The sequence below is a fragment of the Ictalurus punctatus genome, chromosome 19, assembly GCF_001660625.3.
Source record: "Ictalurus punctatus breed USDA103 chromosome 19, Coco_2.0, whole genome shotgun sequence".
Taxonomy (NCBI): domain Eukaryota; kingdom Metazoa; phylum Chordata; class Actinopteri; order Siluriformes; family Ictaluridae; genus Ictalurus; species Ictalurus punctatus.
The window spans coordinates 21511407-21523937 of NC_030434.2; the positions used below are offsets into that span (position 1 = coordinate 21511407).

The 12531-nt window shown below is 38.2% G+C and overlaps 1 protein-coding gene across 2 annotated transcripts in view; it reads left to right on the forward strand.

Moving 5' to 3' along the window:
• Window positions 1-12531, forward strand: part of scube1 (signal peptide, CUB domain, EGF-like 1) — a 96624-nt gene that overhangs the window by 54500 nt on the left and 29593 nt on the right. Inside the window, exon 7 of one of the 2 annotated variants that reach the window (XM_017494655.2) lies at window positions 3646-3735. The exons of the other annotated variant lie outside the window; for it this stretch is intronic. Within the exon in view, the coding sequence (XP_017350144.1) occupies window positions 3646-3735 (90 nt within the window). The remainder of the gene's footprint in view (window positions 1-3645; window positions 3736-12531) is intronic. 2 annotated transcript variants of the gene reach the window in all.

Here is a 12531-nt window from a genome sequence, read left to right on the forward strand (position 1 = left end):
TCATAGATCCTGCTATTTTGAATGACAGTAAAGCTGTGGAGATTTAGGCCATTTTTAGTCATTTGTTTAGCACTAAATATAAAATAATTTATTATTCTGCAAATTATTTATAACAGTTTAAAATGACATGTTCAGGGATCTTTTAAAATGCTGTAACTGAGGAGTGGTGTAACAAGGGCAAAACAGCTTCAGGGCATTGAGACGCTAGCAAACAGTTGCTGATGTACTAATTTAATAGCATTTAGCTAATTTAGTCCTTCATATTCTTATCTTCTTTATGTTATGCTTTCTCTCTCAGACTAATATATATACTCACTGACATATTATTAAAGGAATGATTTAGAGTATTAATTGTTGTAACTTTTGCTCTGGAAAGAGAGACAGAGAGAGAGAGAGAGAGAGAGAGAGAGAGAGAGAGAGAGAGAGAGAGAGAGAGAGAGAGAGAGAGAGTATAAATATAAAAAGAAAAATGGTGTTTGGATGAGGGACAGGAGGTGGTTTGGGGAAGATGTGCTAGGTGAAGGAAACTTCATCATCACTGAAAGTGCAAAACACATTTATCATCCTCATAATGGCGGGAAATGCAGCCAGCCGTCCAGTGGAGTTCTGCCATATCCACCGAAATGGGAAAGCTTTATACACCATGTGGGTATAACCATATACACCCATGATGCCTCTAAAAAACAGGAGGAAAGCTGTTTTTTTTAATGCATCTGTCCTTTTTTGGAATTTTGCAAAACTAATGGACTGTTGCAGGTAAGTCGATTTTTCACCTTTATTTTTTTAGCTTGTGTCTCCATGCCTTGTTCCATGTTTGGTTTGGATGGCTGAGTCTTTTTCATATTAAAATCTCCTCTTCCAGGACATTCTTCACAGAATATTTGCTTTCTTGGTGAAACATTAGTTTCTCTCATGTTAACTTATTGAGCTTTCAGAGATGGCTAAATCTGAGCCCAGATACACCCCGATAAGGCCATCCAAAGTCTCCTCCTGTACCTGTGTCATTTTTAAAAAAAATACTTAAATTGGCCTTTTGTCATTGGTCGGGTTGTGTGCAAGTGTAGAATGTTTCAGAAAGATGGCATAGCTGAGTGGAATAAGGGTTAAACAGCGGTTAAACAACTGTTTTGTGTGTGCTATAACATACTAGCGTAGTCTGAGCAGATTAACACAGCGCCTCAGGGTGTTTTTGGACACTTTGGCGTCTCAGCCTCATAGGAAGGGCCTTGTTCAGCCACGGCATGGTACATATCCCAGACAAATCCACATTCAGACTAAATTACTATGTGCTGAGTGCCAGCGCTTTAAAGAGATCCATCTGATGTCATGTTTGCTACACTGGAAAATGAAATTGCAATTCTTTTTGTGAGGTTTTATGATTTCTTACTTCTCAATGTTGATGTTTTGTTATATGACTGAACTGTTCCCTGATTCTGCTGATAACCCAACACTGGACCGATGCCTCCATGTGGCTGTGCAGAGCCCAACGGAGACCATCCACCTGTCCCCTGTCCTGATGCCTGCTGTACTACTCATCGCAGTCTTCTCTTTCAGCATCTGTGAAGAGTGACGCAAACGGCCGCAGAGACCAGAAGAGGAGTGTAGAGACTGATCCCTCCCATCTCTATCTCTATCTTTCTATCTATATTCCTCTCTCACTGTCTCACCAGACCCTATCGCTGTGGTTTGTGTGAGTAGCTGTGCTGTGTGGGTCGAGTCCTTCCCCTGTCTGTAGCATTGCTTCTTTAGAGTCTCCCTTCCGCCAGTAGTGTTTCCTCACAGGCTCCTTTGCTCTTCCCGTTCCTCCTGCCCTCTCTGGTGAAAGTTCCTGATTGCCTGTCTTGTCTGCAATTTTAAAAGAGTATTAGACAGAATTATGGCTGAAAAGCAAATAAAGTCTTGTGAGACTTTTGAGAACAGATACCTCAATTGCAGCCTGCATCAAGGTCAGAAAAGTAGCCAATCAACAAACTAGCTCCACCCCTTGCCCGCCCTTTCTTACAGCACCTAGCCAATGGCCTGTCCTGATCCTCGACCTTTCCATCAAGCATGCCATACTGTAGCCTCCAACGAAAAAATATTAACGTGACTAAACAACACAAAAATGCTCCACTGCACCTCAAACTCATCTTCCACTTCCTGTTTCCTTGTCATGCCAATTGCATGTCCTCTGCCCTCTATACTATCTGCATCTGTGTGCTTCCTCTGTCTCTCCATGCTGTTCTTCCTAATAACTCATTCGCCTGCATGAATATGTTTGCAAATATCTTTTCTCTACTTTTTCCCTTTTTATTTGGTTATGTCTTCCCTTATGTATTGGTACCAACATTATTAGTAACCCCTGATCTCATGACAGTAGTGCCTCTGTTATGTTATAGCAGTAGTTTATCAATTAATTATTTTATCCTCTGTTTTTAGTTTCTGTTATTTAGTGCTTGCTCCCAATCCCTAATTTTTGGTCGTCCCTTATTATGGGCTGATCGTAGACGAGTCCCAATCTTGGAAATCCCTTGTATTCTCATTTTCTTTCCTGTGAGTCTGTCAGCAAAGATATATAAAACACATACTGGAGGCTGAACAGAATTTCAGATCCCACAGCATTAAGGCAGAACTTTGATTTTGTTGATTGGCCCATTTTATGAGGCTAAATATGGCCCAGTCATGTGCTGGTGCATCTGCATGCTCATTAACCATCTATACAGTAGCCCCACCCACTTTGCTCAGAGAACCTAGTTTTCCTGTGTTGACTTGATTGTCAAAGCCAGTTGTGATGTGTTCCATAGACAAACAGGCAACCAGCGCTGCCCCCAGACTACATCCACCTCCTCACCACCTCTCCTATCCGCATGTCCCTCCACACTTCCTCCCACCGCAGGTTCCTCTCATGCTCTCCAACCATGAGACGGCACTTCTCTCCATTCCTTTCCATGTCATCTCTCCCTCATCTTGTCCTTACCACACTCTTCATGTAGTGTTACGCTGACCTACTGTAATTGTTATCCTCTCATCATGCAGTTTGTATCATTCCATCTCTTTCATTTTTCTCTACTTCTCCTCTCTGTCACTGCAGTAATTGAGTGGCCGTTTGATATGGAAGACTGCAACGGCAGCATCAAATATTCAATGTCAACGAGAACCCCTTCCCTTTTTTTTTATTCCCCAAATCCCCCCCAATTTTATTTATCTCTCATGTGTGTCTCTCCTTCTCGTTTTTTTCATGACAACTTCCAAAGGCTGATCTCTTTTTATTTCGGGAGAGTTTGACTTGATCTTCTTTATTTATATATTCATTAATTTCATTAACACTCTAACAGGGTTTATTGGCGCTTTTATTTTATTTCCGCAGCTTTTTTGCTTCTTGGCTTTGGTTTGTGCTCAAACGCCAAGAGGGTCAGGCAGTGTGAGTCTGGGTGTCCGAGCTGCGGCGACTGGGAGCAGGACTGCCTGTTAGCCCATCTGTTTGTCCCAGTTTGCGTGCTGGGAAAAAACTGACGTGGAATCAGTCTAACCTGCTCTTCAGGAGGCCTGCGAGTCGGATGCCCGAGGCTGGCTGGTCTATGGCAGGGCTGTCTGTGCGGGGCGATGGACATTGGGCTTCTAATTAACCTACTGCTCCCTGTTTGTCCTCTGTCACTTGTGTTTTAGAGAAAGATGAGGCTGCAATTGAGAGCTCTGAGTTCAATACCACGTCAGTAGCTGATGTGGACAAGCGGGTGAAACGGCGTCTACTTATGGGTAACTCCTTTCTTCCTCTTTCTATGTGTTGCCATGGCGCTTGTGCTTATTTCCTCTTCTACTCTTTACTTTCTTTCTGTCCTTTGATTTGTTTTGTTCGAGTTGTTCTCCAAACCCCTCCCCAACCACCACCATTATTGAAAGTTTCTGGTTGTTTCTGTGTCCGACAAAGCCTGAGAATAGACCCTCTAAACATGACAAGGTTGCTTCTAAACTTTCCCAAGCCTGCTCCCAACCCTACTTTATTCCCTTGCATAGGAAAAGTAATGAAGTTTTTTTTTTTTTTTTTTTTTTTAAATCCCTTTGCTTCTCATAGCTCCCATGCCATTCCTCTTGCATATTAAGATCTTAACAAAGAACCAGGAATAACATGTGGTACACATTTGTTTTTTTTTTGTATTCCTTTTAGCACTGTAAGAAGCACATTTCCTTTACACACGATATCTTTAGATGTTTTTAATAGTTTTATGTCAACCAAAATTGGCCGTATCCTAATTTATACTTTTTTAGACAAAGAAAATATAAAGATGCAATTAAGAAGCATATCATAAATTGGTCTAAAGATACCAAGGGGCAAGTCTTACATTCTTATAACATTTCCAAAGTACAGTATTCCAGCCTTTTACTCAGAGTCATTACTGATTTAATGCTCTGAATTTAGAAGCTCTTAGTACTGGCCTGCTGTTTTTCAGCCGTATCTTTGATTAAGGCCAGACTCCCGCTACTGTAAAGCTCCACTGTCTGAGAAGAGATAACAATGGCAGTCTGAGTTTAAACTTTTAAAACGTGGAATGGGATTTCTGAAAACATTAAGGAGTTGTTTCAACCCCTTAAACTCCCAGCTTATTACTCACTTAGTCATTTAAAGCATATATGTGTTGCAGCCTGGGATTTACAGCCAGTCTTTACATGTTGAAATTTGGACATTTTGTCCTATTCGAAGTTTTGAAAATACAAGATGTTTCTCTTCGCATGATGTGCTGTGCTGTATAGAAAAATAACTCACAACATGTACCACATTGCCAATGAATGCAATTATAAATTGATTAAAGAACACGTCATTTTTAACTGGTACATTTAATGTCGCAGAACTTCCAAAAAAACCCCAAGTCCGTTCTTGTTATCATTTACGTTAGAGCAGCTTTAAACACTCAGTTCCTCAACAGCGACTCTTTACTCCTCTTTCTTGAAGTTAATAAGAGAAAGAAATGCAGTTTGTCTTGCTACTGAGTAGTCCTCTGTCGTGAAAACGTTCCCATGATGGAAAACCTCCTGACCGTTACAACATGCTGACACTGGAGACACTTTCCATGAATGTAAAATAAATGTATCCTTATAGAAAGCATCCACATATCAATGAATATATTGTCCTTATTTCACTAACATGATAGACAGATAGAAAAGGCAAGTTTTAAAAGTAAATAAAACCATTTCTGCATCGTTTGCTGAAATGTCATTCATTTTTCTTCATTTCTGCCAAAACTGTAGCTGCAGCGGCATTCAGTAGGGTTTCCCAGGACCCCACACTTTTATCATTAACTACTATGAGCTATTTAGTAACTACAGTACAATTAATAGGCAATTATTTGACTGCTAGGTGTCCTAGTCAAATTGTATCCATGACTATAGGGTGTTGATTTCCCTAAAATATATTTTCTTTGCATCGCATGCACATTGTGGTGTGTGGGCGTCTATACATGGACTACTAGACACTAAATACTACAGCTGCAATGTCCCTGTTCTCTTGTTCCATATTTAGAATACATTTAAGTGATTTGAAGTAGAACATTTGTCTAGGCAATAAGGAAAAATATTAAACTACACTGAGACACTCTGGACAAGTGGAACGGCAACATAGTGTTTTTCTCTCCTTTTTACTACGTTTCCCTCTCTTAATATTACACATTAATGTTTGTCACATGTTTTCTTCCCCCTTAGCAAACAGATGAACCAATAACCATCTTTCTTTTCCTTGAGGCCACAGACATCGAAATTACTCTCATCTTTATGTATAACTTTGCCATTTATTGTCAAAACAGGTATCTTACAAGGACAGGGGCTTGAAACTCTCTACTCACAGTCCACGTCTCTTTTGCTCTTTTCTCTCTTGAATTGTGGCTTTGACTGATTTCAAGTGGGAGTTACAATTGTTTCAAAAATGTTTGAATGCAGAAGTTTGTTTTAAAAGATGACCTGCACACATGAGCATACTATAGAGTATAGAGTTGGAGTATTTCAACAAATTGGAGTATTTCACTGAGAAAGCAAAAAACTGTCAATGCATAGAGTTTCCTGTGGTGGAAAATGTAAAGGAACAGCTTTACCTTGCCCATACACATCCCTGTAAATGAACTGTTACTACAGAACAAGACTGTGATTTGAACGTTTGTCAGTGCTGCTGTTATAGAAAATTAATCAATACCCTCTGATCAATCCGATTCGAGAATTAAATAGTGCTGTGGTACAACTATGTTTATTCAATGCCTAAATGATATCATACATCCAAGCTGATATTAAAGCGTGTACTGAATGAATATGACAAAGGCGTTTCTCAGTTTTGCTGGAAGTGTCTCTTTTATTTAAGGCACCTCTGCTGAACTTGGCTGCTTATGTGTCCAAGTTGGAAGGGTCTGATTTACCCACTTCAAATGTAAATTGCCCTGTGCGTCTGCCAAACCTCTTAGAAGACGTCAACGCTTGAGCCACATTCTAAAAGTTCATCAAGCAGAAGAAGTGCCAACTTACTTTATACCTACTATACACCATCTCGTATTTTTCACTAGTCATTACTGTCCTAACACGTACTTAATGTAGAGATTTATGGTGATCTTTGGACAGAAGCTAGGATGGCATCGCTAATCAAAACCAGCTCAGATCATCAATCAGGGGATTATGAAGTGGGTTATAGTGGTGCCATCACTTCTATACCCTTTCATTTAATTTCTTGGATATTATGAGTTTATCACACAAATATGCTGGATGGTGTATGTGTGTGTGTGTGTGTGTGAGAGAGAGAGAGACTTTGTGTGTATGTGTAGCAATGCTGTACCTCAGGTTTGTGTTAGATTTGACACTCTCTGTTCACACTTCAGTTTGTGCTGCTGTCACAGCCGCGGCCAGCAGCACCAGGATGCGACCAATCCTGGCAAATTGAACTGGAAACTCGGCGTCAGTGGAAAAATCTCCTTCCCTGTAGTCATATTAAAAGTGCTGACATAGAGAATGGGGGGAGACAGTAAGAGCGAATTTATTGTCATTAAGGTGAATGGCGCTATTTGTTATAGTTATATGGTTTGGTGAAGTGGTTTGAATTCATCCGTTTATTTGGATCGGATTAATGTGAATACTATTAAATCAGCATAAAGAATAATATCTAGCAAATAAAGTATGATCATGATGATCATAAGACTGGATATCTAAAAAGCATATTCCGTTAGTTATTAACTGAATCTTTATGAAAGGGCTGTACATACAGGGTTCTATTTATTTATTTTTTTATTTATTTTTTATTTTGTTCAGCAGTTTTCAACATTGAATTGATAATGGGCTGCATTTATGCTCTGAAATTATTTAGCATAGAATTAACAAATACACCAAATGTGGTTAACTAGTATTACCTAGGACATTAAAGATGTTCTAATGATTTGCTTCAAATGACATCACCAGTCAGTATCATATTAGAATTGAAAATAAAGACAAACAATGGTGAGAACTTACTTAAATTAATCCTCTAATCTTAATCATGCACATGATGCAACTTCCTCTTGAACATGTGACTTGAATATTGAATATTCCCAATATTTCACAGGGGTGAATGTGTTTGAATTAAATGAATGACTCAAGGATAAAAGTTTGTTTTGAGCGTGAGGTGTTAAAAGATTCACACTTTAATGTAAAATATAATCCGATTATATTTCAAGGTAAAGTGTATTTATAGTGTGCTGGGACAGGCAGAAATGCTAAGTGCTGTAGATTTAGGTTTTTATTCATGTTTTATATTATTTATCTGAAATATACATAGGTTTTTTATAAAGGACACTGTATTTAAAACGTCTTTTACCTTTACTTACATATTTGTAAACATAATATCAGTAGGACACGGGACCCGAATCATGGTATCACTTCCAATGTTAGGATTAGGTCAGTCTGTGAAATGAATAGCTCTGGTGAATTTGTGAACCTTTACAAAGATTGCTTATCACACAGTTATAAAAGCTCATATGTCTATCACTCAGGAAGCTGTACTTTACATTATAAATACAGCTTTTGTAGGTGTGGACAGTACAAACTCTAACAATATGCAGGACATACAGCAAACAAATATACAATATATATAAAATATACATTATAACACGATATGTTACAATGCAGCATACACTGCAGACTGCAAAGTTATAATACTGTGTTTACAGTATATCTTATATATAAGTGCAATACAACAAACCATGTGTAAGCTAGCCTCCTATATTTAACAAATATTTCAAGAGGTCCCATATTTGTGCTCTCATAACTGATTGAGTGTATGTGTGTGTGTGTGTGTGTGAATTTACCCTGTGAACAGTCAGACCCCTAGGCTATGTGCGTCCAGCTGTTACAGAATGTGTGCAACGGCCTGTAGCAAGAACCGCTAATAACAGGGCCGCTGGTATAAATCATTTTGTTTTAGAAAGCTTTTGAGGCTCTTTTAAAGAAAACTGTCCTGCTACAATCTTTACTTCCCTCCTGTTTCCCAGTTTTCAAATTCAATCTCAGATATTTTGCCTGTGGGTTTATAAGGTCACCTTCTCATCCACATTTGCATTCAGATTAGCAAAACACCATCATAGCTCCAACTGAACATTTCCCCACGTCCCGCACCTCGGCCCTTCTGCCATTTATGCTTTGTTTACTCTATCTACAATGTAAAGTCATTATGTAAATGCTCTGACATGGAAAACTGGACATTTATGATTGTATACTTATTGTAGCTCCCTCTAGCCTCCTCTCCGTATTTTGCATGATACAGTGGTGCTTGAAAATTTGTGAAGCATTTCGAATTTTCTTTACTTCTGCATAAATATGACATAATCATCATCAGATTTTCACACAGGTCCTTAAGATCAGGACTTTATTCTTCTTTAACCATTCTTTGGTAGAACGACTTGTGTTTTTAGGATCGTTGACTTGCTGCATCACCCACTTTCTCTTCAGATTCAGTTCATGGACAGATGTCCTGATATTTTCCTTTAGAACTCGCTGAAATAATTCAGAATTCATTGTTTCACCAGCGAAACAGATGTGGCCCAGATGCAGCAAAACAGACCCAAACCATGACACTACCACCACCATGTTTCACAGATGGGATACTGTTCTTATTCTGGAATGCAGTGTTTTCCTTTCTCCAAACATATCAATTCTCATTTAAACCAAAATGTTCTATTTTTGTCTCATCTGTCCACAAAAGATTTTTCCAATAGCCTTCTGGCTTGTCCACATGATCTTGCAGACACATGAAACTGCAGACAGGCTGCAATGTTCTTTTGGAGAGCAGTGGTTTTCTCCTTGTAACCCTGCCATGCACACCATTTGCTGTTCAATGTTCTCCTGATGGTAGACCCATGAACATTAACATTAGACAATGGGAGAGAGGACTTTTGATGCTTAGAAGTTACCCTGGGTTCCTGGGTGACCTCGCAGACTATTACACGTCTTGCTCTCGGAGTGGTCTTTGTTGGTTGACCACTCCTGGAGAGGGTAACTATGGTCTTGAATTTCCTCCATTTGTACACAATCTGTCTGAATGTGAAATGGTGAAGTCAAAACTCTTTAGAAATGGTTTTATAAACTTTTCCAGCCTGATGAGCATCAACAACTCTTTTTCTGAGGTCCTCAGAAATCTCCCTTGTTCATGCCATGATACACTTCCACAAACATGTGTTGTGAAGATCAGAATTTGACAGATCCCTGTTCTTTAAATAAAACAGGGTGCTCACTCACACTTGATTCTCATCTCATTGTTTGAAAACACCTGGCTCTAATTTTACCTTCAAACTAAACTGCTAATCCTAGAGGTTCACATCCTTTTGCCACTCACAGATATGTAATATTGGATCATTATCCTTAATAAATAAATGACCAAGTATAATATTTTTGTCTCGTTTATTTAATTGGGATCTCTTTGTCTACTTTTAGGACTTGTGTGAAAATCTGATGATGTTTTAGGTCATATTTATGCAGATATATAGAAAATTCTAAAGGGTTCCGAAACTTTCAAGCACCACTGGATTTGCATTACAAAAAGCTCTTAGGACAGAAGCTACTTTGAAGGACCATACATATATAAGACCCAGCAGAAGCATCTGAATATGTAAGAACTGCTTTCTTTTCTTATTAAACACAGTGGAGAAAGTGACTTAGATTTACAGAACTGAGATGAAGATCTGCTATCTGTGACATTGAATCTGTTGGGTTTCTTTCTGAGGGTTTTTTTTTTTTGTTGCTCCATTAAAGTACACTTTAATACATATATTGAGAGATAATGGCTTAGCAAATACAATTTTAACAGCTGTATAACAAATTGAGAGAGCAACACAGTGAAATCCAAAAATACTATAGCCATGTCTCTAATGTATTTTTCTGACATCGTTGACATCAGAGCGTTAAAATTATAGTGTATTATTAATACCAGAATGTTTTACTAGAATTAGTTAAAAAGTAAACTTAGGACTCTGTACATTTTTTTTCACTCAGTAATAGCAGATTGTGCTATGTATTGGCAGAGGTAGAGCCATCATACACTGCTGGATAATGAATTTTTCTATATGGCAGAGGTACCAAATGCAAACAGTGCCAGTCTGCATATGTAAATGAGCAAAAAGTTTGTGCTTGTACAATTGGATAATAAAATTCTTACTACTCTCTTAAAAAAGGAAGATTCCAGAAAGGTTCCTTAAGGGGTTGTTTGGATGGGTCTAGCTTTCTATAGGGGTCCTACAGGGAATGGTTTCAGAAAGAGAAATCGTCTCTCTTAGGCTTCCAAATCAAACATTTAAATGTTTTCAGAAAAAGAATGAAAAGGAAGAACTCTTTATAGTGCTGGACAAGAAGTCACATGGTGACTGTTTTGGAATGGCCAAATGATTTGAGGTATCATGCACATTTGCAATATCTTAGTGTCTGATTTGAGAATTTACAAACGTACCGTTACTAGATAGTGTATAGTCTGAGAATAAAACAAACAGGCATTATATTATGCTGAGTTGTACATAACACATACTACATACTGAAATCTAAAAACTGAATAACACTTAAGTGTGGTAGATATGTATATTATGGATACTGTATATCACTTTGTTTACAGTGCATGGTGTCAACATGTGAAAATATGGATCTAGTCAAAGCTCATTATGTTACAATTTAAGACATGGTATCATGCTAAAATGTTTTTGACAATTCATGTGACTAAACGTTTCCAGATTTGCTAACTATACATTAACCAAACATTCTACAACTTCCTCCAGTTTCTTCGACCATTCACGACTAGACTAGTTGGGAATTAACTCTCTTGCTTCCTCTTTTAACTTTTGCTATTTCTTTTTTCAGCTTAAACATCACGTTGCTTCCACAGTTGCCTGAGATAAGAAAAAAGTCTGAATGCCTCAACTTTTGCCTTTTGTAGTTAACTGTTGGTTAATATTTTTATCCCCAATTTAATCTTCTTATTTGCTAATGTTTTATCTTTTTTTTTTTTTTCAGAAGTGAATCTTTATTAGGGAATCATTTCTGTACCTTACAGTTTTATTCATTGCTTAAATACAGTTTTCGAAGAATCTAAACGTTCAAAAAAAGTCATACAAAATTAAAAAAGAAGTCATGCAGTTGGACAAACCCTTGAGTGTACATTTAAAGAGAATGTACCCTTTATGCCAAAAGAAGGCCATCAAATATATTCAAGCTCACCTGATGGGTACAGTTCCAACATACACACTTAGAAACTGGGTTCTACTTGGAACTGTTTTGAAAGAGAGGCACTCTGTTGTAGGGTTCTACACAGTCCCTCAAAGCATTCTTCCAGAGGGACAAACTGAAGAACTCTTTAGGATGCTAGAGGAACGTTTTTTATTCTAAGAGTTACATTTCACATGTACCTAGGGACATTTGGTAGTGGATATTTGTACACAGGGCAGTGGTAATTCAGTGGTTAAGACATTGGACTTCTGATCATAAGGTTGTGAGTTCAAATCCCAGCACTGCCAAGTTGCCCCTGCTGGGCTCTTGAGCAAGGCCCTAAACCCTCAACTGCTCAGTTGTATAAATGAGATAAATGTAAGTTGCTCTGGTTGAGGGGGTCATCTGCCAAATTCCGTGAATGTAAATGTAGAGAATTGGGGACGTATGAATTCTGCTGTCGGTGGTTCAAAGCATAGTGGATACCCCGCTAGTACCTGTGCACAGATTGGGATATTGTATCAACAAAGCCCTGCCAGTAATATAAAAACATACCGTCTGAAAACTTTGGTCAATAGAATTTTATATTACCACAAGTACTTTTGCATGTACATTTATATTTCAACAAAACTCATCGTATGACAAATACTTACTAAATCATCAAGAATGAGACTCACTTTGTAAGTGGCCATAAGGAAAGCATTGATTACTGTGTGTGCAGCTAAGGCTAGTTCTTTTGTTCTTCAGTAACTCCTTTATCCTGGTCAGTGTTGTGATGGATCCAGAACCTAGCACCATGCATAAATATATTCACACAATCATTTATGCCTAGTGGTAGCTATTCCACCTACTGGCATATTTCTGGGAATT